The 23757-nt window shown below is 48.1% G+C and overlaps 1 protein-coding gene and 1 pseudogene across 8 annotated transcripts in view; one reads left to right on the top strand and one right to left on the bottom strand.

Moving 5' to 3' along the window:
* RNF157 (ring finger protein 157) overlaps nucleotides 1-23757 on the bottom strand; it is a gene marked incomplete at both ends in the record, with an annotated part of 85581 nt that overhangs the window by 10243 nt on the left and 51581 nt on the right. For 5 of the 7 annotated variants that reach the window (XM_080713337.1, XM_080713336.1, XM_080713339.1 and 2 more), the window contains 12 exons: nucleotides 335-446; nucleotides 2356-2464; nucleotides 3069-3307; nucleotides 7477-7589; nucleotides 7776-7935; nucleotides 8416-8487; nucleotides 12403-12450; nucleotides 12988-13031; nucleotides 13349-13415; nucleotides 14049-14166; nucleotides 15442-15588; nucleotides 20511-20599. In XM_080713337.1, the coding sequence (XP_080569463.1) occupies nucleotides 335-446; nucleotides 2356-2464; nucleotides 3069-3307; nucleotides 7477-7589; nucleotides 7776-7935; nucleotides 8416-8487; nucleotides 12403-12450; nucleotides 12988-13031; nucleotides 13349-13415; nucleotides 14049-14166; nucleotides 15442-15588; nucleotides 20511-20599 (1318 nt within the window). Of the gene's footprint in view, nucleotides 1-334; nucleotides 447-2355; nucleotides 2465-3068; nucleotides 3308-7476; nucleotides 7590-7775; nucleotides 7936-8415; nucleotides 8488-12402; nucleotides 12477-12987; nucleotides 13032-13342; nucleotides 13416-14048; nucleotides 14167-15441; nucleotides 15589-20510; nucleotides 20600-23757 lie in introns of all 7 variants that reach the window. The other 2 variants (XM_080713335.1, XM_080713341.1) reach the window with 2 other exon arrangements.
* LOC308275228 (small ribosomal subunit protein uS2-like) lies at nucleotides 21420-22365 on the top strand (annotated as a pseudogene). The gene has a single exon. The product of its transcript is annotated as a small ribosomal subunit protein uS2-like (transcript).

A 23757-nucleotide genomic window follows, 5' to 3' on the forward strand; every position in this document is an offset into this window, starting at 1 on the left:
ATTTTGAGACTGGTTTCGCTAAGTTGCTGAGGCTGCCTCAAACATGTGATCTCCTGCCTCAGCCTCTCAAGCTGCTGAGATTCCAGGTGTGCACCTTTATGTGTTAGAGCTCAGAGCTCACCCTCAGGGACCAGGGCTTTGCTTTTCCCATGTGTTAAAGGCAACCTCCAGATGGCCTGACTCAGACTAAGAGAAGGGGCCTGCCTGTGCTCACTGTAGGAGAACAGGACCCCTCCCCTCCGGCTGGGTCCTGCTCTGGCACCAGCCCAGGCCTCTGCTTGCTCCTGCTGAGCTCGCAGTGTGGGGAAGTACATGCGGCTGCTCCCTGGTGTACCTTCTGGGGAGGAAATGGTGGAAGAGAGCGGTGTTCCTGTGCAAGATGACTGGTCAACAGCCCCCGATGATGACAGGGTGAGATTTTCACTCTCTGGAGTTTCGCCACATTCCTGGGGTGGGAAAAGCAACGGACATGGAGCCAGGGCAAGTCGCGTGGGAGAAAGCAGGTGAGAGCGGGCGAGGGGCGGGGAGGACAAGCCCCTGTCGCCGTGGGCATGGCGGACACGAGAGGCGGCACAGCTTCCCTTCTGTCAACACCCCTCTTCAGTCCCTGCCTGGAGGGACTGTCTCCCAGGGGAGGTGCACACTTCAGTCAGCACCTCCTGACCGAGGCCCAGCACCTGCCGAGGCCATACAAAGACTGCGTCTCGGGTGACACAGGTCACCCAGCAGCTGTGACATGGGGACACCCCGGTTTCTCCAAGATTATGAGCCGCCTCCCTCAGAAGGAAAGGAACACAAGGGCAGAGGGCCTCACTGCCTGCAGGACATCTCAGGGATGCCAGGGAGCTCCAGCCCCACAGACCTGAAACGAGCATCACCTCTCCTTCCCTGCACCCCATCTGTCAGTGGGCTGGGCACACAGCTTCTCCAGCGCAGGCGGAGGCAAATCCTTCTGGCTGTTCCTCACCATAATCTGCTCCCTCGTCTCCTGGCACTGGAGCTCGGCCGGGCTCCTGAGCTGCCGCCTGCTCTCCTGTGTCTGGGTTGGCTCTGGCACCCCGGCCCGCTCCCGTCCTGCGCCAGGATGCGTTCTTCCCCTTTCTCTCATGTCTAAGAGAGTTTAAGATTCAGCTCAAATGCTACCTCTGGTTTTGGTTTTTGTTTTTGCACTGGGGATTGAACCTAGAGGCATTCTACCTCTGAGTTATCTCCCCAGCCCTATTTTATTTTTTGTTTTGAAACAGGGTCTTGCTTGCTAGGTTGCTAAGTGTCTCACTATACTGCTGAGGTTGTCCTCAAACCCGTGATCCAAGCCGAGCGCGGTGGCGCACGCTTTTAATCCCAGTACCTGGGAGGCTGAGACAGGAGGATCGCAGGTTCGCGGCCAGCCTCAGCTACTTAGTGAGGCCCTCCACAACTTAGTGAGACCCTGTTTCAAAATTAAGAAGAAAAAAGAGGGCTGGGGGTGTATCTGGGAATAGAATGCCCCTGGGTTTAATCCCTAGTACCAAAAAAGAAAACAAAACAAAACACCTGTGATCTTCCTGTATCACGCCCGGCTAAAATGCTACTTGCCTATAACTTATTTCCTGATTTCCTGCACTTAGTGAAACCTCGTACGCCTCTACTAAGATGCTGTATGGTCCCCGGGAGCTCTTCATCTCTCTAGTTAGAACTCATTCATTCATCAAGTGCTCCCTGGGCAAGGACAGTGGCCAGGTGCCATGCAGGTGTCTGAGTACACGTGCTGGCCTGAGCTCCTGAGGACAAGGACACTATTGTTTCTGACTGTCCCACTGTGCCTAGCTCCGTGACCTGTCAGTGGGTGGCTAATAGGCCTTAGCAGGGTAGAAAGCCCCAGCCCTCTGCACCCCACCGCACTGGCCGTCCAGCACGTCCCCAGAGCTGTCCTCCTGCACCAGAGCCCGCCTCTCAGCTCCCGGGCAGCTCGCTCCGCTCTCTCACCCCCTCCCATTCCTGTTCCTGGAGAGAATGGCAACCCCCTCCCAGCCTCCACTCCCGCCCTGGTCCAACACATGATTCACACCGTCACCTGGCACGAGTACAGTTTCACTCAGTCTTTCCTGTCCAAACCCACCCCAGCTCACAAGAGTACAAACGCCATTAGCGCTTCTGTGGGTTCCGCTCTGCTGCTATCTCAGCGTAGAGGAGGGCCTGCGGAGCAGACAGGCTTGGTACACTGTGAATGCAGGAACCTCACTAAACTTTTGCAGCTGCCGACTTGGAGGAGGTAAAAGGTGTCGGATGAATGAATAAAAGGGGGTGCGGAGCCACGCAGGCAGAAGGACAGTGCCTGGTGGCCAGCACCCAAGGAGGGAGAAGAAAGCAAATCACCTCTCCGGCATGCTGGACTGACTGTCTCTGCGAGAGCTGAGTCTCCGACTCGCTGCAAGAGTGTTCATCTTGCTCTTCGTGCAGTACAGAGGAATTTTGGGAAACGGATCTGTAAAAGTCCAGAGGGGGGAGAGCTGACTCCAGAGACCTGAGGTGTTCCACACTCGCTTCAACCAGACTCCACACGAGGAAGACCATCAGGGACCCAGCATCAGTAGAAGCAGGAGGTGGAGGTACCCAGGATGGACTGACACTTCTGCCTCAGGATCTGCAGTGACTTGCTGGCCGAACTTGGGAACCACAGACACACCCCGGGCAAAACACCCTCCTTTACTTGTGCCCTACTGGATTCGAATGCTTAAGAGATGGAGTCACAAAGTTCCTTCGGTCTTCAGACTAAGCCTGCGCCCCAGGGTCTCGAAAGTCCTGTCCAACCAAAATGTGGAGCATCCTCTTCCCTATACCCGAGCCCCTCCTCACAAAAGCCACAAGAGAGGTTTGTCCAATGGGAATGCTCCTAAGTACCCACACATATCTTGCTTCCATCCCTTAGGGAGGGAATAATCTTTCTGGCAGGTCTTCCATGACACTGGACAGCTCTGAGAACACCAAGAGAGTCTACCATGGCCAGGACCCAACCCCCGCGGAGGGAGAGGCGGGTTGAAGCGTCTCACCCAGGACCAGGGCAACACTGGTGAGCACCGGCTACTCACTTGGAGAGACTCTTTTTGAGCTTAAGTCCTTGGCTGCTGCAGTCGGGCAGGCGGTCGAGGGGGGACAGTGTCCGGACAGGGGGCAGGTGGCCATCACTGCCATAGGAAGGCAGCATTCCTGAGAGGTGGCCATCTCCAAGCACGTGAAGTGGAGGGACCGCAGGGGAGGGGGTGAGGGGCCCATTGAGGGCCTCCAGAAGAGACACCACTTCGTAACCTGGTGGAATATTCTCTGAGGACTAGGGGAACCAGAGAAAGGTTGAAAGTTAATTACGTACATTTTTATGACACACTCATGTTTCCTACTTGATACTATAAAAATATTCTCTTTATATCTGGCCTGGGGAGGTGATCTGGTAAGAAAAACTTCTATACTAGACACAGAGAAAAAATGTCAAAGAACCACACATTCCTAGATCCTGCTTATGGGTGAATTTTTTCTTAATAATGTCTATTTTTTGCCGGGCATGGTGGCGCACGCTTGTAATCCCAGCATTCGGGAGGCTGAGACAGGAGGATCGCGGTTCGCGGACAGCCTCAGCTACTTAGTGAGGCCCTCAGCAACTCAGTGAGACCCGGTTTCAAAATAAAGAATAAAAAAATAGGGAAGGGGGTATAGCTCAGAGGTCGAATGCCCCTGGATTCCATCCCCACACCCACAAATAAATAAATAAATAAATAATCTCTATTTTGGGGGGGAACTTGGGGTTGAACCAAGGGGTATTCTACCTCAAAACTATACCCCCAGCCATTTGTATTTTGAAACAGTGTCTCACTAAATTGTTGAGGATGGCTTCAAACCTGTGATTTTTTCTTGTTTCAGCCTCTCAAGTCCTGGGATTACAGGTATGTGCCATCACACCTAGCAATAATGTCTATTTTTCCTGATGATAATAGATTTACTCATTGTAGGAAATTTGGGATAGCAAAATAAAAGGGGAAAAATCACCAATAATTAATCACTTAAAATAACTATTAGCTTTCTATCATATTTTCTTCAAGTGTACTATTAACACAGTTATGCTCTATTTTTATTTTTTGTGGTACTGGGGATAGAACCCAGGGGCTTTCTACCTCCGAGCTACACCCCCAGCCCAATTTTTTATTCTTTATTTTGAAACAGGGTCTCACTGAGTTTCAAAGGGCCTAAGTAGCTGAGGCTGTCCACGAACCACAATCTTCCTGTCTCAGCCTCCCGAATGGTGGCACTGTGTGTGCCACCACGCCAGGCTTTCTTTTTTTGGTGGCACTGGGGATGGAACCAAGGAGCTACACTCCCAGACCTATTTTATATTTTTATTTGGAAACTATATTTTTTTTAATTTGAAACAAAGCCTCAGTAATTTGCAGAGGGCCACACTAAGTTGCCGAGGCTAGTCTTGAGCCTGCAATCCTCTTGCCTTAGTCTCCCAAGTACTGGGATTACAAGCGTGAGCCACCACACCTGGCTTAAAAATTGTTTAATTTGCGTGTGGATTTTTAATATGGCTGAACTTTTGTGTCTGTTATACAGGGGATCACACCCAGGACCTCACATACACTAGACAAACTCTACTTCTGAGTTGCATCCCCAGTCATGGATGAACTCTGTGTGTGTGTGTGTGTGTGTGTGTGTGTGTGTGTGTAATTGGGGATTGAACCCAGGGCCATTCTACCTCTGCGTTATACTGCCAGCCCTATTTTTAGTTCTCTCTCTCTTTCTCTTTTTATTTTTTTGCGGTACTGGTGATGGAACCCAGAGACATTGTACCTCCAAGTATACACTCCCAGACCTATTTTTTAGAGTTATTTTATATTATTATTATTATTATTATTATTATTATTATTATTATTATTTTGGTGGTACTGGGGTTCCTGGAAGCCCTTCTATCTCCGAGCTATACTCCCAGACCTATTTTTACATTTTTATTTGGAAACAGGGTCTCCTAAGCCAGCGCGCGCGGCTGGCTTTGAACCTGCGCGATCCTCCTGTCTCTGACTCCCAGGCGCGGGGAATACAAGCGTGCGCCACCACGCCCGGCTTAGAGTTACTTTATTTTTGAAACAGGGTCTCACTGAGTTACGAAGGGCTCACTAAGTAGCTGAGGCTGTCTGTGAACCATGAACCTCCAGTCTCTGCCTCCCAAATGCTGGGATTACAAACTTGCGTCACTACACCTGGCTTTTTTTTTTTTTAAACAGGGTCTCACTAAGTTGTAGAGGACTTCACTAAGTAGCTGGGGCTGGCTAAGAACCTGTCTCTGACTCCCAAGTCCTGAAATTATAGGCATATGCTACCATGCTCAGATGCTATATTTCTTCTTTTATTGAGGGGGCGGCTGGTGGGGTAGGTTCTAGGGGTTGAATTGAACCCAGGGGCATTCTACCTATGAGCTATGCCAACCTTATTTTACTTTGTAAATTTTAAAATAGTGTCTCACTAAGTTGTAGAGAGTCTCGCTGAATTGCTAAGGGTGGCTGTGAACTTGTCTCAGTCTCTCAAGAACTGAGATTAAAAGTATGAGCCATGATACCTGGCTATATTTTCTTTTTGAGAATTTTTTGTCTTCTTCCCTGTGCTCATTTACCACTTTATTCTTTTAATTTTTTTTTTTTGGTCTACTGCTTTCCTTTTTATTTTATTTTTTTATGGTACTGAAGATTGAACCGGGTATTCTACCTCCAAGCTATACCCCCAGCTCACTTTAATTTTTGTTTTGAAACAGGGTCTCACTAGGTTGCTGAGAGCCTTGCTGAGTTGCTGAGGCTGTCACTGAAGCTGTGGCTTCCTATCTCAAGCTCCCAAGTATTGGGATTACAGGCACGCACAAACATTGTTTTATTCTTATGAGGTACAGCAAAGACACCAGACTTTCTTCTGATAAATTTCTTGTGAAGTTTGTTTGTTTGTTTTCTTCTTGTGGGTCTGGGGATGAAACCCAGGGGTATTTGACCTCCAAGCTACACCCCACTGCCCTATTTTTTATTCTTTATTTTTGAAACACGGTCTTACTAAGTAGCTGAGGCTGTCTGTGAACCGCCATGTTCCTGACTCAAGTCTCCCAAATGCTGGGACTACAAGTGTGCCCCACCAAGACCAGCTGAAGTTCTTTCTTAAATAACTATTGTTTGCTTTTTAATTTTGGTCACCTTTTAGAAATCTGAATTTTTAAACTTTTTTTATTTTTATTTTTTTTTGCGGGTCTGAGGATGGAATCCAGGGGCATTCTACCTCCAAGCTATGCCCACTGCTCTATTTTTTATTCTTTACTTTGAAACAGGGTCTCACAAAGTTACGGAGGGCCTCACTAAGTAGCTGAGGCTGTCCACAAACCACGATCTTCCGGTCTCAGCCTCCTGAATGCTGAGATTACAAGCATGCGCCACCACGCCTGACTCTTTTTTTTTTTTTTTTTTTGCAGAGATGGAATCCAGAGACATTCTACCTCTGAGCTACATCCTGGGCCCTATTTTTTATTCTTTATTCTGAAATAGGGTCTCACTGAGTTGCATAGGATATAAGTAGCTGAAGCTGGTTGTGAACCTGGATCTTCCTGTTTCAGCCTTTCAAGTACTGGGATTACAAGCGTGGGCCACCAGGCCGGGCAAGTTTTAAACTTTTTTATGTGGCCAAATCTACAGATTCTTGTGGCTTTTTATTGCTTCTGAACTTAGTACTTCTTCATCCCAAGTCAACTAAATAACCAACTATAATTTATCCTAGGTTTTTAAATGCTTAGTTTTGTTTGGTTTAACATAGCTAACTAGTTACTCCACCTAGAATTTGCTATCAGGCAAGGTTTAAAGTGGTAAACTGATTTTTTTTCCTCCCTAAATAGTTAACTAAATATCATTGGCTAAATAATATGCCTCTCCTACCTCTGCGTTGATATAAAGAAAGTTATACTATTCCAGAGCTGCAAAACGTGAAGGGTCACTCTGACGCTGCTGTTACATCATGGCACGGAGGTTAATAATTCTGTTTGGCCCTGGCACTGAAGTCATGCAGTAAGCTCGGGAACAGGCACCCTCTTCAAGGGTTCAATAAAGACGGCGAACTGCATTCAGATCCAGAGCGATCTCCCTTGCTTATGCTTGGGGAAGTTCTGGAGCTGGAGCCCACTCCAGTGAACCTTAAGCAGATGGTTCCAGGAATGGAACTATAACTGGAACCCAAGTTCCCAAGGAGAAAGAGGAGGGTTGAAGGACCTGTGTTCACCTTTCCGTCAGAACCTTGGCTGGTTTTAGCATGGCACGATCTCAGCCAGCCACTACATCCTTCAGCATGCCCACGTTTAATTCTCTGCTACAGTGCCGTGTAAAGAATATAAAAGAGGACAACCCCCCCCCCAAGAAAAACAAGAACAGTGAAGGTACCGAGAGTGTCTGCGTTTGCCCCGGAGGGACCATGCTTCTGAGCCCAACTTACGGAATGTTCCTCAGAGTCAGATGTCTGGGATGAGATAATAGGGTTAAAGCTGGTTGGGGACAAGGGGCCCAACTTTTTCCTCATGGCTCGAATCTGAAGCAGTGCCCGGAAGGCTGTGAGGAAGAAAAGAGGCCATCAGGACATCCTGCTGCTGGATTAAGACAAGCGAGAGCCCAGCCAGAACCCCGCTCCCTCCCCGCATGCATCCGGGTGCTGTGCCAGACCCAGCGGCGGAGGCATGGGATGCTGGAGAAGGCCTTCAGGTCCCCGCCCGCCCGCCCGCCCTGGCTGGGACTCACGCAGCCGGCAGATGGGGCAGTTGTTGGCTTGGTAGCGCAGGGTGTCTGCGCAGGTGTTGCAGAGGCAGAGGTGGCGGCAGGGCAGGATCAAGGTGTCGCGGACATCAGAGAGACACACCACACACTCAGCGCTGTTGTCGCTCACCTCGTCCTCAGTCACCTGGCCAGAGAGAGAGAGTCAGCCCGTGACGCGAAGCACTTTGTGCCCAGTACTTCTTTCACAAGGCGGCCTGGCACAGAGTCTAAGCCGACTCTGGGCTTCACAGTTCACCAGAGCTTTCACATGCCCAGCCCCGCTGCTTCTGGGAACGGCTTATCTAAGGCCGAGGCCAGATCACCAAGTGAGCCCATCCTCCGAGGCCTGCCTCGGCCTCTGACAGTCGGAGCTCCACAGATCAGGGTGGGCAATTAAAGAAAGACCCTCAGAAGAGGCAGAAGTCCAAAGAGTCTCAGGGCAGAAGAGCAATCCCAAGGATTCGTCTCATCTCCGACGTGACAGAAGCAGGTCCATCTTAGGTGGGAACAAGACACTTTCCCCCAGGCTCTAACTGAGCGCAGACTCGGGCTCACTGAATTCCTCGATCTGATCCTCGCTGTGCCTCCTGGGAAGGGAGCATTCAGGACTCTGAGGACAACTCACCTTAGAATCTTGCGTATTGTATTTGTTTTCAATTCCATAGATCTCCTGGAGGAGGTAGCTGACTCCATCTACCTGAAGGGCGAACGGAGAAGTTCAGGGCAGGGTGCCTCTACCGAGAGGAGGGGGGCGCTTCCCAACCTCCGCAAGTAACCGGGACTCGGAGTCACAGGGAAAACGTTCAGGGCCCCGACAGGAAAAAGATGCTTTTATTTACCAAGGCTTTCTCTTCAAGAGGGGGAAAAAAAAATCAAATGTTTAATTTGTCCACCATTATGTCTAACACAGAACATAAAATCTTACAGATGCAAAAGTAATATCTGTGCTGCAGCTCACAGTCATGGAAGGCATAAAGAGCGAAAGGAGCCGGGCGTGGTGGCGCACGCTCGTGAACCCCGCGCTTGGGAGGCTGGGACAGGAGGATCGCACAGGTTCGAAGCCAGCCTCAGCTACTGAGTGAGGCTCTCAGCAACTTAGTGAGACCCTGTTTCCAAATAAAGTATAAAATAGGTCTGGGAGTATAGCCCAGAGGTAGAAAGCCTCTGGGTTCTACCCCCAGTACCACACACATACACACACACACACACGCGCGCGCACACACACACACACACACACACACACACACACACACACACACACACAAGTGAATGGAGCCAGGCACTGTGGAACACGCCTGTAATCCCAGTACAGGCTGAGGGGCTGAGTCAGGAGGATTGCAGGTTTGGGCCTGCCTCAGCAACTTAGTGAGACCCTCAGAATCTTAGCAAGACCCTGTTTCAGAAAAAAAAAAAGGGGGGCTGAGCTGCCAGGCATGGTAGTTTACGCTTGTAATCCCAGTGCTTGGGAGGCTGAGACAAGATCACAGGTTCACAGCCAGCCTCAGCTACTTAGTGAGGCCCTCCACAACTTAGTGAGACCTTGTTTCAAAATAGGGCTGGAGGAATGTAGCTCAGAGATAGAGTGGCCCTGTCTCAATCCCCAGTAACCCCCCAAAAAAGGGCTGTGGTGTAGCTTGAGGATAGAATATCTCTGGGTTCTATTATTATTATTATTTTAATGTTAAGGTCAGTGTTTATTTTGAATAGTAATTTTCCATTAATAACTTATTCACTTAACAAATCCTACTAAGTGTCTTAAGTTGGCTGGTTATGGCAAAATATGAACATTTTTAAAACTGGGAAACCTTTTGCATAAAATAGCCCAGCCGGGTGTGGTGGCTCACACTTGTAATCCCAGCATTCGGATGGCTGAGACCGGAGGGCCACAGTTCGCGGACACCCTCAGCTACTTAGCGAGGCCCTCTGCAACTCAGTGAAACCTGGTTTCAAAATAGAGAATAAAAAATAGGACAGAGGATGTAGCTCAGAGATCGAATGCCCCTGGGTTCCATCCCCAGACCTGCAAAAAACAAACAAACAAACAAACAAACAAAAACCAACAAACAAAAAAACAAAAATAAACAGCCCAACATGTTGATTGTGATCTTTTACTTGGATACCTAAATAATATCCTTTTTCAGCTGGGTATGGTGACACACTTGTAATACCAGTACTTTGGAGACTGAGCTAGGAGGACTGCAAATTCAAGGACAGTCTCAGAAAATAGTAAGACTCATTAACCGAATAGACCCTGTTGGGTTCAATTATTGATACAAAAAAAAGTATACTAGAAGGATATGCATCAAAATATAAGTACAATCAGCCGGGCGTGGTGGCGCACGCTTGTAATCCCTGCGCTCGGGAGGCGGAAACAGGAGGATCGCGCAGGTTCGAAGCCAGCCGTGCTGGCTTAAGAGACCTGTTTCCAAATAAAAATATAAAAAATAGGTCTGGGAGTGTAGCCCGGAGGTAGAAGGGCTTCCAGGAACCCCAGTACTCCCCCCCCACACAAATCTAAGCACAATTATATAAAAATATTATAAATTTTCAGACATTACAAAAATAAAGGAATAGAAAAGAGAAAGAAGAAATGGACAGGGGAAAAAGAGGGATCGAAAGTTCTAAATGAGAGGAGATGGACCGAAGACCTGGAGCAGAGCCACACCAATGGCATACCCCACGAGGCCACTCTATTCTTTGTGTGTGACACTGGGGATTGAACTTAGGGACATTCTATCTCTGAGCTATAAGCTATACCCAGCCCTTTTTATATTTACTTTGAAACAGGGTCTTGAAGGTTGTTGAGGCTGTCCTTGAACCTGTGGTCTTTGTGTCTCAGCCCCCCAAATACTGGGCTTATAGGCACCACTACACCAGCTAGCCACCCTATTCCCAACTTGCAGCAAAGTCGGCTCTGTTTCTGAAACTCCATCTGCCAATGCCCAGCCCCGCGTGGGGCCGCGAGCCTGGGCCATGTCAGTGGCTCAGCCGGCCCTTCCCTTACGTCCCTTTAGGAGCCCACTCCTCCCTTGCCTCACCTTTGTTCCCAGTGATCCCCTCCCCACAGACCTAGGCTGTCTCTGACTTCACAGTCCACACTCCAATTTAACAGTCTGGTCCTAATGCAACTCTAGCAACAGGAAGATAGCCAAAACATTTCCCTCTAGCTGTCTGAGCCTTTCTATTGTATCCAGGCCTCGGGAGAATGAGGTCTTCCTCACCAGGCAACTCTCTAAGGATGTGCCTGCCCGGGTAGTATCCTGGGCTCAGGATCTGTGATCTCCTCTTCCTCTCTTAAAACTTGTTTTAACCCAGCCATTATACTGAAAAGGACATAATCACATAACACTACGGTATAACTAATTACTACTAACCTCATTAAAAGAGGAGCATGCTCTTAACCCCAAAGGATGAATGATGGAGAATTTCAGATATCTATTACCTATCTGCAGTGGGCCTCTCTTTGCATCTCAACAAAGGCCAGCCTCCCTCCTCACCAATGCCCCTGGTCGCTCTCCCTTACTCTCCATGGCGTCTCTTCCTGCCTCTGAAGAGTGGACAGAAGAGTGCTGGCCCCTGGTGGGAACCAGGCCTTTCAGCAGACGTAGGCAAAACTTGCTGATCTTTCTAGAAGGAGCAGTGGTCAACAAACTGAATTTTAGAAAAGGAATAGTGGAATAAATTAAGCCAGAGCCTCTAACCCTCAACTAGACCACTATATATTATACTTAAAATATTTGCTTAAAATGTTCCCCACCCTGGCGTTTTCAACTAAAAGAGTTCTACCTAAGCCAGGTGTAGTGGTGCATGAATGTAATTCCAATACTTGAAAGGCTGGGACAGGGAGAGTGCAGGTTCAAAGCCAGCCTCAGCAATTCAGTAAGACCCTGGTGTTTGTTTGCTTGTTTTGTTCAGTACTGGGGATGGAACCCAGGGGCATTCTACCTCCAAGCTACATCCCCAGCCCTATTTTTTATTCTTTATTTTGAAACAGGGTCTCATTGAGTTGCAAAGGGGCTCCCTAAGTAGCTGAGGCTGGCCGCGAACTGTGATCCTCCTGTCTCAGCCTCCCGAATGCTAGGATTACAAGCGTGTGGGCCACCACGCCCAGCAAGAGTCTGTTTTAAAATGCAAAACAATCTAGCAGGCATGTTGGCACACATTTGTAATCCCAATACTTGGGAGGCCAAGACAGGAGGACTGCAGGTTCAAGATCAGCCTCAGTAATTTATTGAGGCCCTCAGCACTCAGTAAGACCTTGTTTTAAGGAAAAAAAAAAAAAAAAAAAAAAAGCAGATGAGAGTATAGCTCAGAGCTAGAATACCCCTGAGTTCAATTCCTAGTACCACACACGAAAAAAGTTCTCTCTAAATCTAATGCAGGAGACAAATCTTGTCCTTTCATTTCTCAAGTCTTTTGCTTAACATCAGCAATTTTAGAAAAATAAAGACACCGAAAACCTGTATTCCTTTCAGGCTACCCAAGTAGTATCTAAAGCATAAAAGCACTCCCCCGAAAAAAAAAAGTGGGGAGGGCAAGAAGAGTGCTTAGCAAAAGAGTTTTAAAGAAATCAGGAAAAAGGAGAGGATACCAACAGCACTCAAATACTTACTACTTGTTTCTGTTTGAGAGGCTTGACACAGAAGGTCCCGTCTGTGTGCTGAAAGAAAGATGGCATGGTTATGACTGGACAGGAGGGCAAGAGAGCAGAGCAGATTTTCCTGTTACTTTTTTTTTCAGTACTGAGGATTGAACCCAGGGGCATTCTATCGCTAAGCTTCACCCCAGTCCTATTTTTTAATCTTTATTTTGAAATAAGGTCTCAGTAAGCTGTGGAGGGCCTAAGTAGCTAAGGCTGGCGGCGAACCTGTGATCCTCCTGTCTCAGCCTCCCAAGTACTGGGATGACGGGCGTGAGTGTTAGTTTTTTCAATTACAAATTCCACTCACAGGGCGGAGTTACAGAATCTGTAAGTGTAAGGGTCCTACTAGGGTTGAATCTAACCATTTCATTTTGGAAGAGGAGACTGAGGCTTACGGGGCTGAAGGTTATTCAGCAAGGTAGTGCAGAGCTGGCCCTTGCCTGAGTGCAGACCCCAGTGGGATGCCCTTCTAACACCACCACAGCTTCTCAAGATGGATTACTCTGCTCAGCTCGGCCAGCTTACATAAAATAAAGGTATTACAAAGTTACCCACCTTTTCAAAAGTACCAAGTAGCACATGGCAATGGCCAAAATACTCTGAAAGAAACAAAAGCACGCGGATGAAGAGTGCCGAGCAGCACAACGCAGCGCCCCTCTCTCCCGATTCCCACAGTCTGGAAGCCAATCGTCTGGGCTGTGCGAGAAAGGGCAGAGCCGCCGGCACGCCCTCGCCCGTGGGCACAATCTCACAGCAGCCCAGGCTAATGGGAGGCACAGATGTGCCGCTACGGACCCTGCCTGAGGGAGACCCGCAAAGCAGGTGTAGAGCTCTGGGGCCATGGTTTCTGCCAGGACTCTGCCACAAAGGGCAGGATACACAGAAAAAAAGAAAAAAGGACATTAAGTACCCTTACCATCTCCTTCATCCACCACAGCATGCACCACCAAAGGGTAAACCTCTCGGTCCAAGTCAAAGCCAAGCTGAGGAAGAAGAGGAATCAGAGGCTGAGCGTGCGGAGGCCGGCGCTGCCGGGCAGCGTCAGCTTCATCCAGCTTTTCACTCAACCTCGCAGCTACCCACGTGGCTTACCCAGAGCCCACCGACTCTTCTAAAATCTCATGGGATTAAAGGCCCTAACCTACAGCTTCTATTCTTTGAGCTTGGATTTCTCCAGTATCCTAAGTTAATGGGCTGCTTTGGAATAGAAGAGCTAGCAAGGTTAGGTATATTCTTCTTTTTGTGTGTGTGTGTGTGTGTGTGTGTGTGTGTGTGTGTGTGTGTGTGTGTGTGGTACTGGAGTTCCTGGAAGCCCTTCTACCTCCAGGCTACACTCTCAGGCCTATTTTTTAATACTTTTTATTTGGAAACAGGGTCTCTTAAGCCAGCGTGGCTGGCTTCGAACCTGTGGGATCCTCCTGTCTCCGCCTTCTAAGCGCGGGGATTACAAGCGTGCCCACCACGCCCGGCAGTATATTCTTGATGTGAAATAAGCAGAATTTTTAAGGGCATGAAGAGGTCAACATGGATAAAGCGAGCATGGCCCTCGAGCGTCTAGGCAGACTGCTGCCGGCCGGGCCTCCTCACACCTGGAGACGCTGAGCACAGGCACTTACCTCCTCTTCGGCCCACTCCGAGGGGTCCACGGTGTGGGAAGGCAGGCAGAACTGCTGGCACACGCCCCGCTTGTAGTGCACAGTCTCCGACTGCAGGCTGTCATCTTTTGGAATGTAGCTATGGGCGGAGTGGGAAGCAGAGAAAACGTCAGACCCCAGCCCAGGTAGGTCTGACTACCCTGTTTCAGGTCCATTCTCAGCTCCGACAGGTCCCAGCACAGGAACAAAGGCTTCTTTTACCCACTCCTTCGCTCTTACCTAGTAATCCTGTTAAGCTTACCTATTCAGCCCCACACAGGCAAAGAAAGGCAGCAGGATGGATTTTTTTCCTTTTTTTTTTTTTTTTGTGGTACTAGGGATGGAACTCAGAGGCATTGTACCTCCAAGCTACACCCCCAGTCCTTTTTTTTTTTTTTTTTTTCGTGGTACTGGGGATGGAACCCAGGGGCATTCTACCTCCGATCTATACCCCCAGCCCTATATTTTAGTCTTTTTATTTTATTTTATAATTTTTTGCAGTTCTGGGGCTGGAACCCAGGGGCGTTCTACCTCCAAGCTACACCCCAGCCCTATTTTTTTTTTTTTCTTGGTGGTACTGGGGGTAGAACCCAGAGGCTTTCTACCTCCGGGCTATACTCTCAGACCTATTTTTAAAATATTTTATTTGGAAACAGGGTCTCATTAAGCCGCTTGAGAGCCTAACTAAGTAGCTGAGGCTGACTTCAAACCTGTGCGATCCTCCTGTCTCAGCCTCCCAAGTGCAGGGATTACACGCATGTGCCACCACGCCCAGCTCCCAGCACTATTTTTATTCTTTTTTTTTTTATGGTGGTACTGGGGATGGAACCCTACTACCTTCGGGCTACACTCCCAGACCTATTTTATATTTTATTTTGAAACAGAGTCCCTTAAGCCAGCGAGGCTGGCTTCGAACCCACGTGATCCTCCTGTCTCCACCTCCCAAGAACAGGGATTACAAGCATGCGCCACCACACCCGGCCCTATTTTTTATTCTTTATTTTGAAATGGTCTCACTGAGTTGCAAAGGGCCTCACTAAGTAGCTGAGGCTGGCCGCGAACCGCGATCCTCCTGTCTCAGCCTCCCAAATGCTGAGATCACAAGCGTGCGCCACCACGCCCGGCTATGCAGTTTTTAATAGCATTTTAGGGTCCTGAGGGACTATGCTGCCATCTGTCCCTGTACGAAGATGGCAAAATATGAAGGGAAAATGCAAAACAGTAGGGCTTTGTAAAAAAAAAAAAAAAAACCTAAATTTAGCTTTCAATCAAATCTCACTTGGAATGTCAAAATGTTTTCCTCCACAGGCGAGCACATGGACATGGACCCTACCTGTGCAGGAAGGAAGGAGCTCCCCTGGTCGCATGTTCCTACCTGGCAATGCCGTTCTGGAACTCTTCGGTGGCCTGATAGTAGATGGTGATGGCTACCCGGGCATCCGTGTCAAAGGTGAACTCGACGTTGTAGTGCACTTTCGGTCTGCCAGCCTCTTCTCCAGGGCTCTTCACCTCCTCGGCACATCTAGAAATCCAGGAGGACGCAGCGTTTGTGGGCAGCCTATCGGGGTTTCAAGACACTTTCTTTTTTATTTGGTGGTACAAGGGATTGAACCAAAGACCTAACACATGCTGGGGCTAGGCACGTGCTCCATCACTGAGCCGTAGCTTCAGAATGTTTCTTTCTTTCCTTTTTTATTTTTCTTCTTTTTTGTCATTTTGAGACAGGGTCTTGCTAAGTTGCCCAGGCTGGCCTAGAACTTGCGATCCTCCTACCTCAGCCTCCAGAGTAGTTAGGATTACAAGTATGTGCCACCATGCCCAGCTTATCTTCTTTTTTTTTTCTTTTAGTACTGTGGATGGAGCCCAGGGGTGTTCTAACTCCGAGTGACATCCCCAGCCCTATTTTTTATTTTTTTTATTTTTTTTTTATTTTTTTTTTTTGGTGGTACTGGGGTTCCTGGAAGCCCTTCTACCTCCGGGCTACACTCCCAGACCTATTTTTATATTTTTTATTTAGAAACAGGGTCTCCTAAGCCAGCGCGCACGGCTGGCTTCGAACCTGCGCGATCCTCCTGTCTCCGCCTCCCAAGCGCGGGGATTACAAGCGTGCGCCACCACGCCCGGCCTTTATTCGTTATTTTGAAACAGGGTCTCACTGAGGTGCCAAGGGCCTCCTTATGCAGCCTCACAGCTGAGGCTGTCTGCGAACCGCGATCCTTCTGTCTCAGCCTTCTGAATGCTGGGATTATAAGCATGGGCCACCACACCCAGCCGTTTATCTTCTTTAAAAAAAAAAAAGACTTGGCAGGCATGGTGGTGCACGTAATCCCCATGCTTGGGAGTATGAGACAGGAGGATTACACAGGTTCGAAGCCAGCATCAGCTATTTAGTGAGGCTCTCAGCAACTTAGTGAGACCCTGTTTTCAAATCAAATTTAAAAAAAAAAAATAGGTCTGGGAGTATAGCCCAAAGGTAGTAAGCCTCTGGGTTCCACTCCCAGTACGACTAAAGAAAAAAAAAAAAAGGCTTTATATTATAAACTTCTCTTCATGGTCATTAACATATGTCTACATCCTCATTCTTTTTTTTTTTTTTTTTTTTTTTTGCAGGTCTGGGAATGGAACCCAGGGGCATTTGACCTCTGAGCCACACCCCCTCGCCCTATTTTTTATTCTTTATTTTGAAACTGGGTCTCACTGAGTTGCGGAGGGCCTCACTAAGTACCTGAGGCTGTCCGCGAACCGTGATCCTCCGGTCTCAGCCTCCCGAATTCTGGGATTACAAGCGTGTGCCACCACGCCCGGCTACATCCTCATTCTGAATGAGCACAGATTTCGTTACCATTATTAGTGAGCACTTGGGTTATTTCTGATATTTTACTGTGCTACAATTAATATTCTTGTGCATTTGCCAGACTTTTTTGTTTTTATTGTAATCAAGGTTATTAATAGCATAGTTGAAATAGTTTCCACAAGGCTTGTTAAAAACCAGCAGGCCTTACTCTTTCTTCCTCTTCAGAGGAAGCCCCTTCTAGTTGAGTGTCCAGAATTCAGCCGTGTTTTCTAAATGCATGCCAGGTTGCTGCTTCTTGATTTTTCAGTTTTAGGCATTACCAGTTGACTTCCTGCTGTAAAGCTGACGATTCTCATCTTTCCTCACTCTGCCCCATACAGGGGTATCGTCCCCACAACCTAGTCATATTGTGGTTTCATTAGCGCAGCTCGATCACTGTGATTCTATAGACATTGTTCGGTTCCAGGCTTTACCTGTTGGCCTCCTGCTGTAGAAATGACAATCCCCGTTTTTCCTCCTCTGCCCCATAGAGACACTCCATCCCCCCCCCCCCCGTGACTTCCTCATACCAGAATTTCATTAGCATAGCACAATACTGTGACTACATAAATACTCGGTTTGGCCAGAGTCATCTATGATTATTTTTCTTTGTCCTGCCTAACATTTTCTTAGAGTTAGTGGTACTGTTGGCCTCAAAAGCTGCTTAGTTTTCTACGGGCTCATCCTAAAGTCCAAGCCAAGTGCTTCACCTGCAGTCTGCCTGCCTCCAGACGTTCAGACGCTGCAAGTGGTTTGGTCAGCTTGGCTTCTCGAAGAGGCCCCCTCCGGAGCCTCTGTTCCGCTGCCGCCTGGCCCGGGGGCTCTGTCCCTGGCACAAGCTGCCATCCTGGACTCTCCCACCACCCGGGCTCCCTCACGCCTGCCTCCTATAAAGCTTTCTTTTGCACGTCATGACTTCTCTCCTTGGTTGCTCTTACGTTCTGCTAGAGCACATCCTCCCTCGCTTCTGAAAAGGGCGTGCCAGTGACGCTTCTTGACGGCTTCCATTTCACACCTAGGCTTCGATGAAAATTCGTCTAACCAAAGAATTCTTGGTTTTCAATACTTTTGAAAACAAACTGAGAGTCTCACTGCTGTACCTTTTGGCTCCTAGTACTGCTCTCACAATGCCAGAATGGTTCCGATTGCTGACATCCTTCCTCTGAAGGCGACAGAAGCCCTCTTTAGCATCCACTGATGGCACTTGCTGGCACTTGCTGGCTCCTTCCATTTAGAAGCATGTGCTCTCTAGTTCTGGGAAATGTTCTTAAATTATTTCTCATTGATGATTTCTTTCTATGTGCTTTCTTCTCTCTAAAACAGTTGGCTGAATGTTAGAATTAATTTATTTATGTATGGTGCTGGAGATTGAACTCAGGGGCATTCTACCTCTGAGTTACAACCCCAGCCCTATTTTATTTTTATTTTGAAACAGAGTCCTGCTGGGCAAGGTGGCACACACTTGTAATCCCAGTGCTTGGTAGGCTGAGACAGGAGGATTGCAGGTTTGAGGATAGCCTCAGCAAGTAGTGAGACGCTCATCAACCCAGTGAGACCCTGTTTCTAAACAAAAAATAAAAAGGGCTATAGGAGTAGCTCAGAGATAGAATGCCCCTGGGTTCAATCCCCAGCACCAGACACACACACAAAAAACACAAGTCGGGCGTGGTGACGCACGTTTGTAATCCCAGTATTCGGGAGGCTGAGACTGGAGGATCGTGGTTCACAGACAGACTCAGCTACTTAGTGAGGCCCTCTGCAACTCAGTGAGACCCTGTTTCAAAATAAAGAACAAAAAATAAGGCAAGGGGTGTAGCTCAGAGGTCAAATTCCCCTGGGTTCCATCCCCAGACACCCTCACACACAAAAAAAAAACAACAAAATGAGCCGGGTGTGGTGGCTCACCCTTGTAATCCCCGCGCTTGGGAGGCTGAGACAGGAGGGTCGCACAGGTTCGAAGCCAGCCTCGGCTGCTTAGTGAGGCTCTCAGCAACTTAGTGAGACCCTGTTTCCAAATAAAATATAAAAAAGGTCTGGGAGCAGAGCCCAGAGGTAGAAAGCCTCTGGGTTCCACCCCCAGTACCACCACCAAAAAAAAAAAAAAAAGTACACAAACAGCAATAACTACAAAACAGTATCTTACTCCTGTCTCAGCCTCCCAAGTACTGGAGTTACAGGCATGCACCACTCCTGGCTCACTAAAGCTTTTATATTAAAAATCATCAGAACCACTGGGCCTGGTGGCACACCCTTGTAATCTCAGTCCTTAGAAAGCTGAGATCAGAGGAATGCAGGTTCATGGCCAGCCTCAGCTAGGCAGTGAGGCCCTTTGCAACTTTGTAAGACCCTGCTTCAAAATGAAAGATAAAAAATAGGTCTGGAGATGGTGCTCAGAGGTACAAAGTCCCTGGGTTCCATCCCAACTACTGCCCAAAAAAAAAAAAAAAAAAAAAAAAAAAAAAAAAAAAATTACCCTATTTTAGGATGACCAAAAGAAAGCAAATGATAATTAACACGGATAAGAAGAATTAACAGACCAACCAATCCAGGGCACCATGAATTCCTTAAAGGAAAGGTATGCAAAGTTAGAAATAAAAAGGAAATGTGGACAATAAAATAGGAATTTTATATTCCAAAAATCCAACCTCTCCTTATTACATAGGCTTGTTGGGACACAAGCAAATTCTCCTTCTGCTCAGTAATTCTATTTCTTTTTTTTTTTTTTGGTGCTGGAGATTGAACCTGAGGCATTCTACCTCCATGCCACACCCCAGTCCCCCCTTTTATTGTGGTGCTGGAGACTGAATCCTCCACCTCTGAGCTACACCCCTAGCCTTATTTTTCATTTGTTATTTGGAAACAAGGTTTTACTGAATTGCTGAGGCTGGTTTTGAACCTGAAATCCTCCTGCCTTAGCCTTCCAAGTACTGGGACTACAGACTGTGCCACTGTACCCGGCGATCTCTACTTCTTGTCTTGAAACAGGTTCTTGATAGGTTGCTGAAAGTCTTACTGTGCTGCAGAGGCTATCCTCAAACCTGTTATCCTCCTGTCTCTCAGCCTCTCAAGTACTGGGATTATAGGCATGTGCCACCATGCCTGACTTCCTTTTTTTTTTTTTTTTTTTTTTTGCGGTACTGGGGATAGAACCCAGGGGCATTCTACCTCTGAGCTTCACCCTCAGCCCTATATTTTATTGTTCCTTATTTTGAAACAGGGTCTTACTGAGTTGCAAAGGGCCTCACTAAGTAGTAGCTGAGGCTGTCCTCAAACCACGATCTTCCCGTCTCAGCCTCCCAAATGCTGGGATTACAAGTGTGTGCCACCACGCCTGCTCCCCCCTTTTTAATCCATAAAAATAAAAAAAATAGTGACTACGTTTAAGTGAAGGTTTTTCCAAAACATATTAGCACATGAGTAACACAGGTTAGTGCATGAATTCTGAACGACAGGTGTGGCAAGACCTAGTCTGAGCAGGCTTGGCGTCTGGGCAGTGCCTGGTGGTGGCATCCTAGAGCCAGGCAGCAGGCTCTGGGCCTGGCCTCTGCGAGCCCCACGGGGAATCTGATCTGCCCTAAGAAGGCAGATTGGCCTGAGCCTTGGGGACTTACTTGACGAGCCTCAGCGTGTCCTTCCGGATGTTGACCAGGCTTCTTAGTGTCTTCACAGGCTCTTGGGGAGGCGGGGCAGCGTAAGGAAACTGTCGGAAACAAAGCAGAAGGCCATGTGTTCATAAGGACCCCGAAGGGGAGGTGGAAGGGCCACTCTCCTACTGAGGAGCCTGGAACGGACACAGAGTCAGCTGCTCAGTGTCACAGCCAGTGGGAAAACTGGATTCAGTTTAGCATCAAAAGACCTAGACTTCATCTGCTTTTTCCATTATATGAAGCTTATTGGGGTTAGTATTAAAAACCTGGAGAACTAATCAAAAACTCCCACTGAACTTCCAAATACCAAAGGTCACAATGTGGCCAAATTAATCACAAAAGGTTTTTCCATCTGACCTTCACCAACAGGGAGCCACTTGCAGGCCCTTTCCTTCAGGGAAGCCACATGGTATCTTAGGAATTTGGGGACTGCAAATAAAAGAGAACCTCATCCTGTGTACAGAGCCGAAGCTTGCAAACAATAAGAAATAAATTTCCCCTGAAGCTGATGATATAAAACAGAGTTCTTTAACATGTGCATCCAGAGATTTGTGTGTGGGGATGTCATCAGAGGTTTATGGTTTACCTTTATCACACACTTTCCCTTTCCCCATTTGGACCTTTGGATTTTGAGCTCTGAGTTGATAATAACGGGAAAACAGTAAAAAAAAAAAAAAAAAAAAAAAAAAAATCACTAGGAATTACTTTCAGTAGGTCAAGAGTGATTTAAAATTTTCCCAAAGCTGGACACAGTGGCACATGCTGATAATCCCAGTACTTGTGAAGCTAAGAACGGAGAAGGGCAGGTTCACAGCCAGCCTCAGCAACCTCGTGAGGCCCTCTGCAACTCAGTGAGACCCTGTTTAAAAAGAGGAACTCTTGCTTTCCGCACTGCCCAGAGAGGGGTCCATACAGCGTTGTCTTGATTCCTGGTGTAACTTAAAGGGAAACTATCACAATGTCCAGAGCCCTCGATGTCCTCAAATTCCTTGCAGCAGGAACCCACTTAGGTGACACCAACCTGGATTTCCAGATGGAACAATATATCTACAAAAGGAAAAGCGATGGCATCTACATCATAAACCTGAAGAGGACCTGGGAGAAACTTCTGCTGGCGGCTCGAGCCATTGTCGCCATTGAGAACCCTGCTGATGTCAGTGTCATATCCTCCAGGAACACTGGCCAGCGGGCTGTGCTCAAGTTTGCTGTGGCCACTGGATCCACCCCGATCGCTGGCCGCTTCACTCCTGGGACCTTCACCAACCAGATCCAGGCCGCCTTCCGGGAGCCGCATCTTCTGGTGGTGACTGACCCCCGGGCTGACCACCAGCCTCTCACGGAGGCGTCTTATGTCAACCTGCCCACCATCGCACTTTGCAACACAGAATCTCCCCTGCGCTACGTGGACATCGCCATTCCCCGCAACAAGGAAGCTCACTCTGTGGGGCTGATGTGGTGGATGCTGGCCTGAGAAGTCCTGCGCATGTGTGGCACCATCTCCCGGGAGCACCCATGGGAGGTCATGCCGGATCTCTACTTCTACAGAGATCCTGAAGAGATCGAAAAGGAAGAGCAGGCCGCTGCTGAGAAGGCGGCGACCAAGGAGGAATTCCAGGGCGAATGGACGGCACAGGTGCCCGAGTTCGCCGCTGCCCAGCCTGAGGTTGCAGACTGGTCGGAGGGTGTCCAGGTTCCCTCGGTGCCCATTCAGCAGTTCCCTACTGAAGACTGGAGCGCCCAGCCAGCCACTGAAGACTGGTCGGCAGCTCCCACTGCCCAGGCCACAGAGTGGGTCGGAACAACCACCGAGTGGTCTTAAGTTGCCTAAAGACACCAGTGAAGTGGAAATGAGGTTGGCGGGAAATAAACATGAGTTAAAAAAAAAAGAAGGAGGAATTCTTTTTTTTTTTTTTTGGTGGTACTGGGGGCGGAACTCAGGGGTTTTCTACCTCTGGGCTATACTCCCAGATCTATTTTATATTTTTATTTGGAAACAGGGTCTCACTAAGTTGCTGAGAGCCTCGCTAAGTAGCTGAGCCTGGCTTTGAACCTATGCAATCCTGCTGTCTCAGCCTCCCAAGCGTGGGGATTACAAGTGTGTGCCACCACGCCCAGCTAGAAGAAGGTTTTAGAGTATACCTCATAGGTAGAATGCCCCTAGATTCCATCCCCAGTACCACCCTCCTCCCCCAGAAAAGTTCCTAATATAACTTGTATGGTGGAACATACCTTTAATCCCAGTATTTGAGAGGCTGAGACAAGAGGATGGCAGGTTCAAGGCTAGCCTCAGCAACTTAATAAGAAAACCTGCTTCAAAATAAAAAATAAAATGGGTCTGGGGTATAGCACAGAGGTAGAATGTCCCTGGGTTCATTCCCCAGCATACCACACACACACATGAAAATACACTCATATAACTCAGGTGGCTCAGGAGGCTGAGGCTGGAAGATCACAAGTCCACTAGCCTCAGCAATTTAGTAAGACCCTGTCTTGAAAATAAAAAAGGGCTAAGAATGTACCTCAGTGGTGGCGTACCCCTGGGCTCAATCCCCCAGTTCATGGAGAAAAAGAAACAAAGAAAATGCATTCAGAACTGGAGATACAGCTCAAGGCCCTAGGACCAATGTAAAACACCTGCGGTTGGTCTAATCGCTCAGGTTCCCCCTTGCGGTGAGGCTGTGGGCAGTTACACAGCAATACCTATGTTCTCAGTCACATGGAGACGTGTGATTTTTAAAAGACAATCGTTAGCTGGGTGTGACGGTGCACGCTTGTAATTCCAGTACTTGGGAGGTTGAGACAGGAGGATCACAGGTTCTAGGACAGCCTCAGTAAATAGTGAGACTCATCGACCTGGTGAGACGCTGTTTCCAAATACGGAATAAAATTGGGCTGGATGGGGAGCTTGAAAGTAGAATTCCTCTGGGTTCAATTTCCAGTGACTGACAAGTGTGCGCATGTGTGCATGAACACACACACACACACACACACAAAGACAAGGGTCACTTGCTTTTGTGTGGTTGTTCTGTTTGTTTGGTGCTGGGGCATGAACCCAGAGGCTTTCTACTTCTGAGCTACAGCCCCAGGCCATTTTATTTTTTATTTGGGTACAGGGTCTCTCCAAGTTGCTGAGGACCTCACTAAGTTGCCATGTTTAGCTTCAAACCTCTGATCCTCTTGTCTCTGCCTCCCAGATACTAAGATTAAAAGT

This window comes from Muscardinus avellanarius (assembly GCF_963383645.1).
Source record: "Muscardinus avellanarius genome assembly, chromosome: 16".
In the NCBI taxonomy this organism is placed as follows: Eukaryota; Metazoa; Chordata; class Mammalia; order Rodentia; family Gliridae; genus Muscardinus; species Muscardinus avellanarius.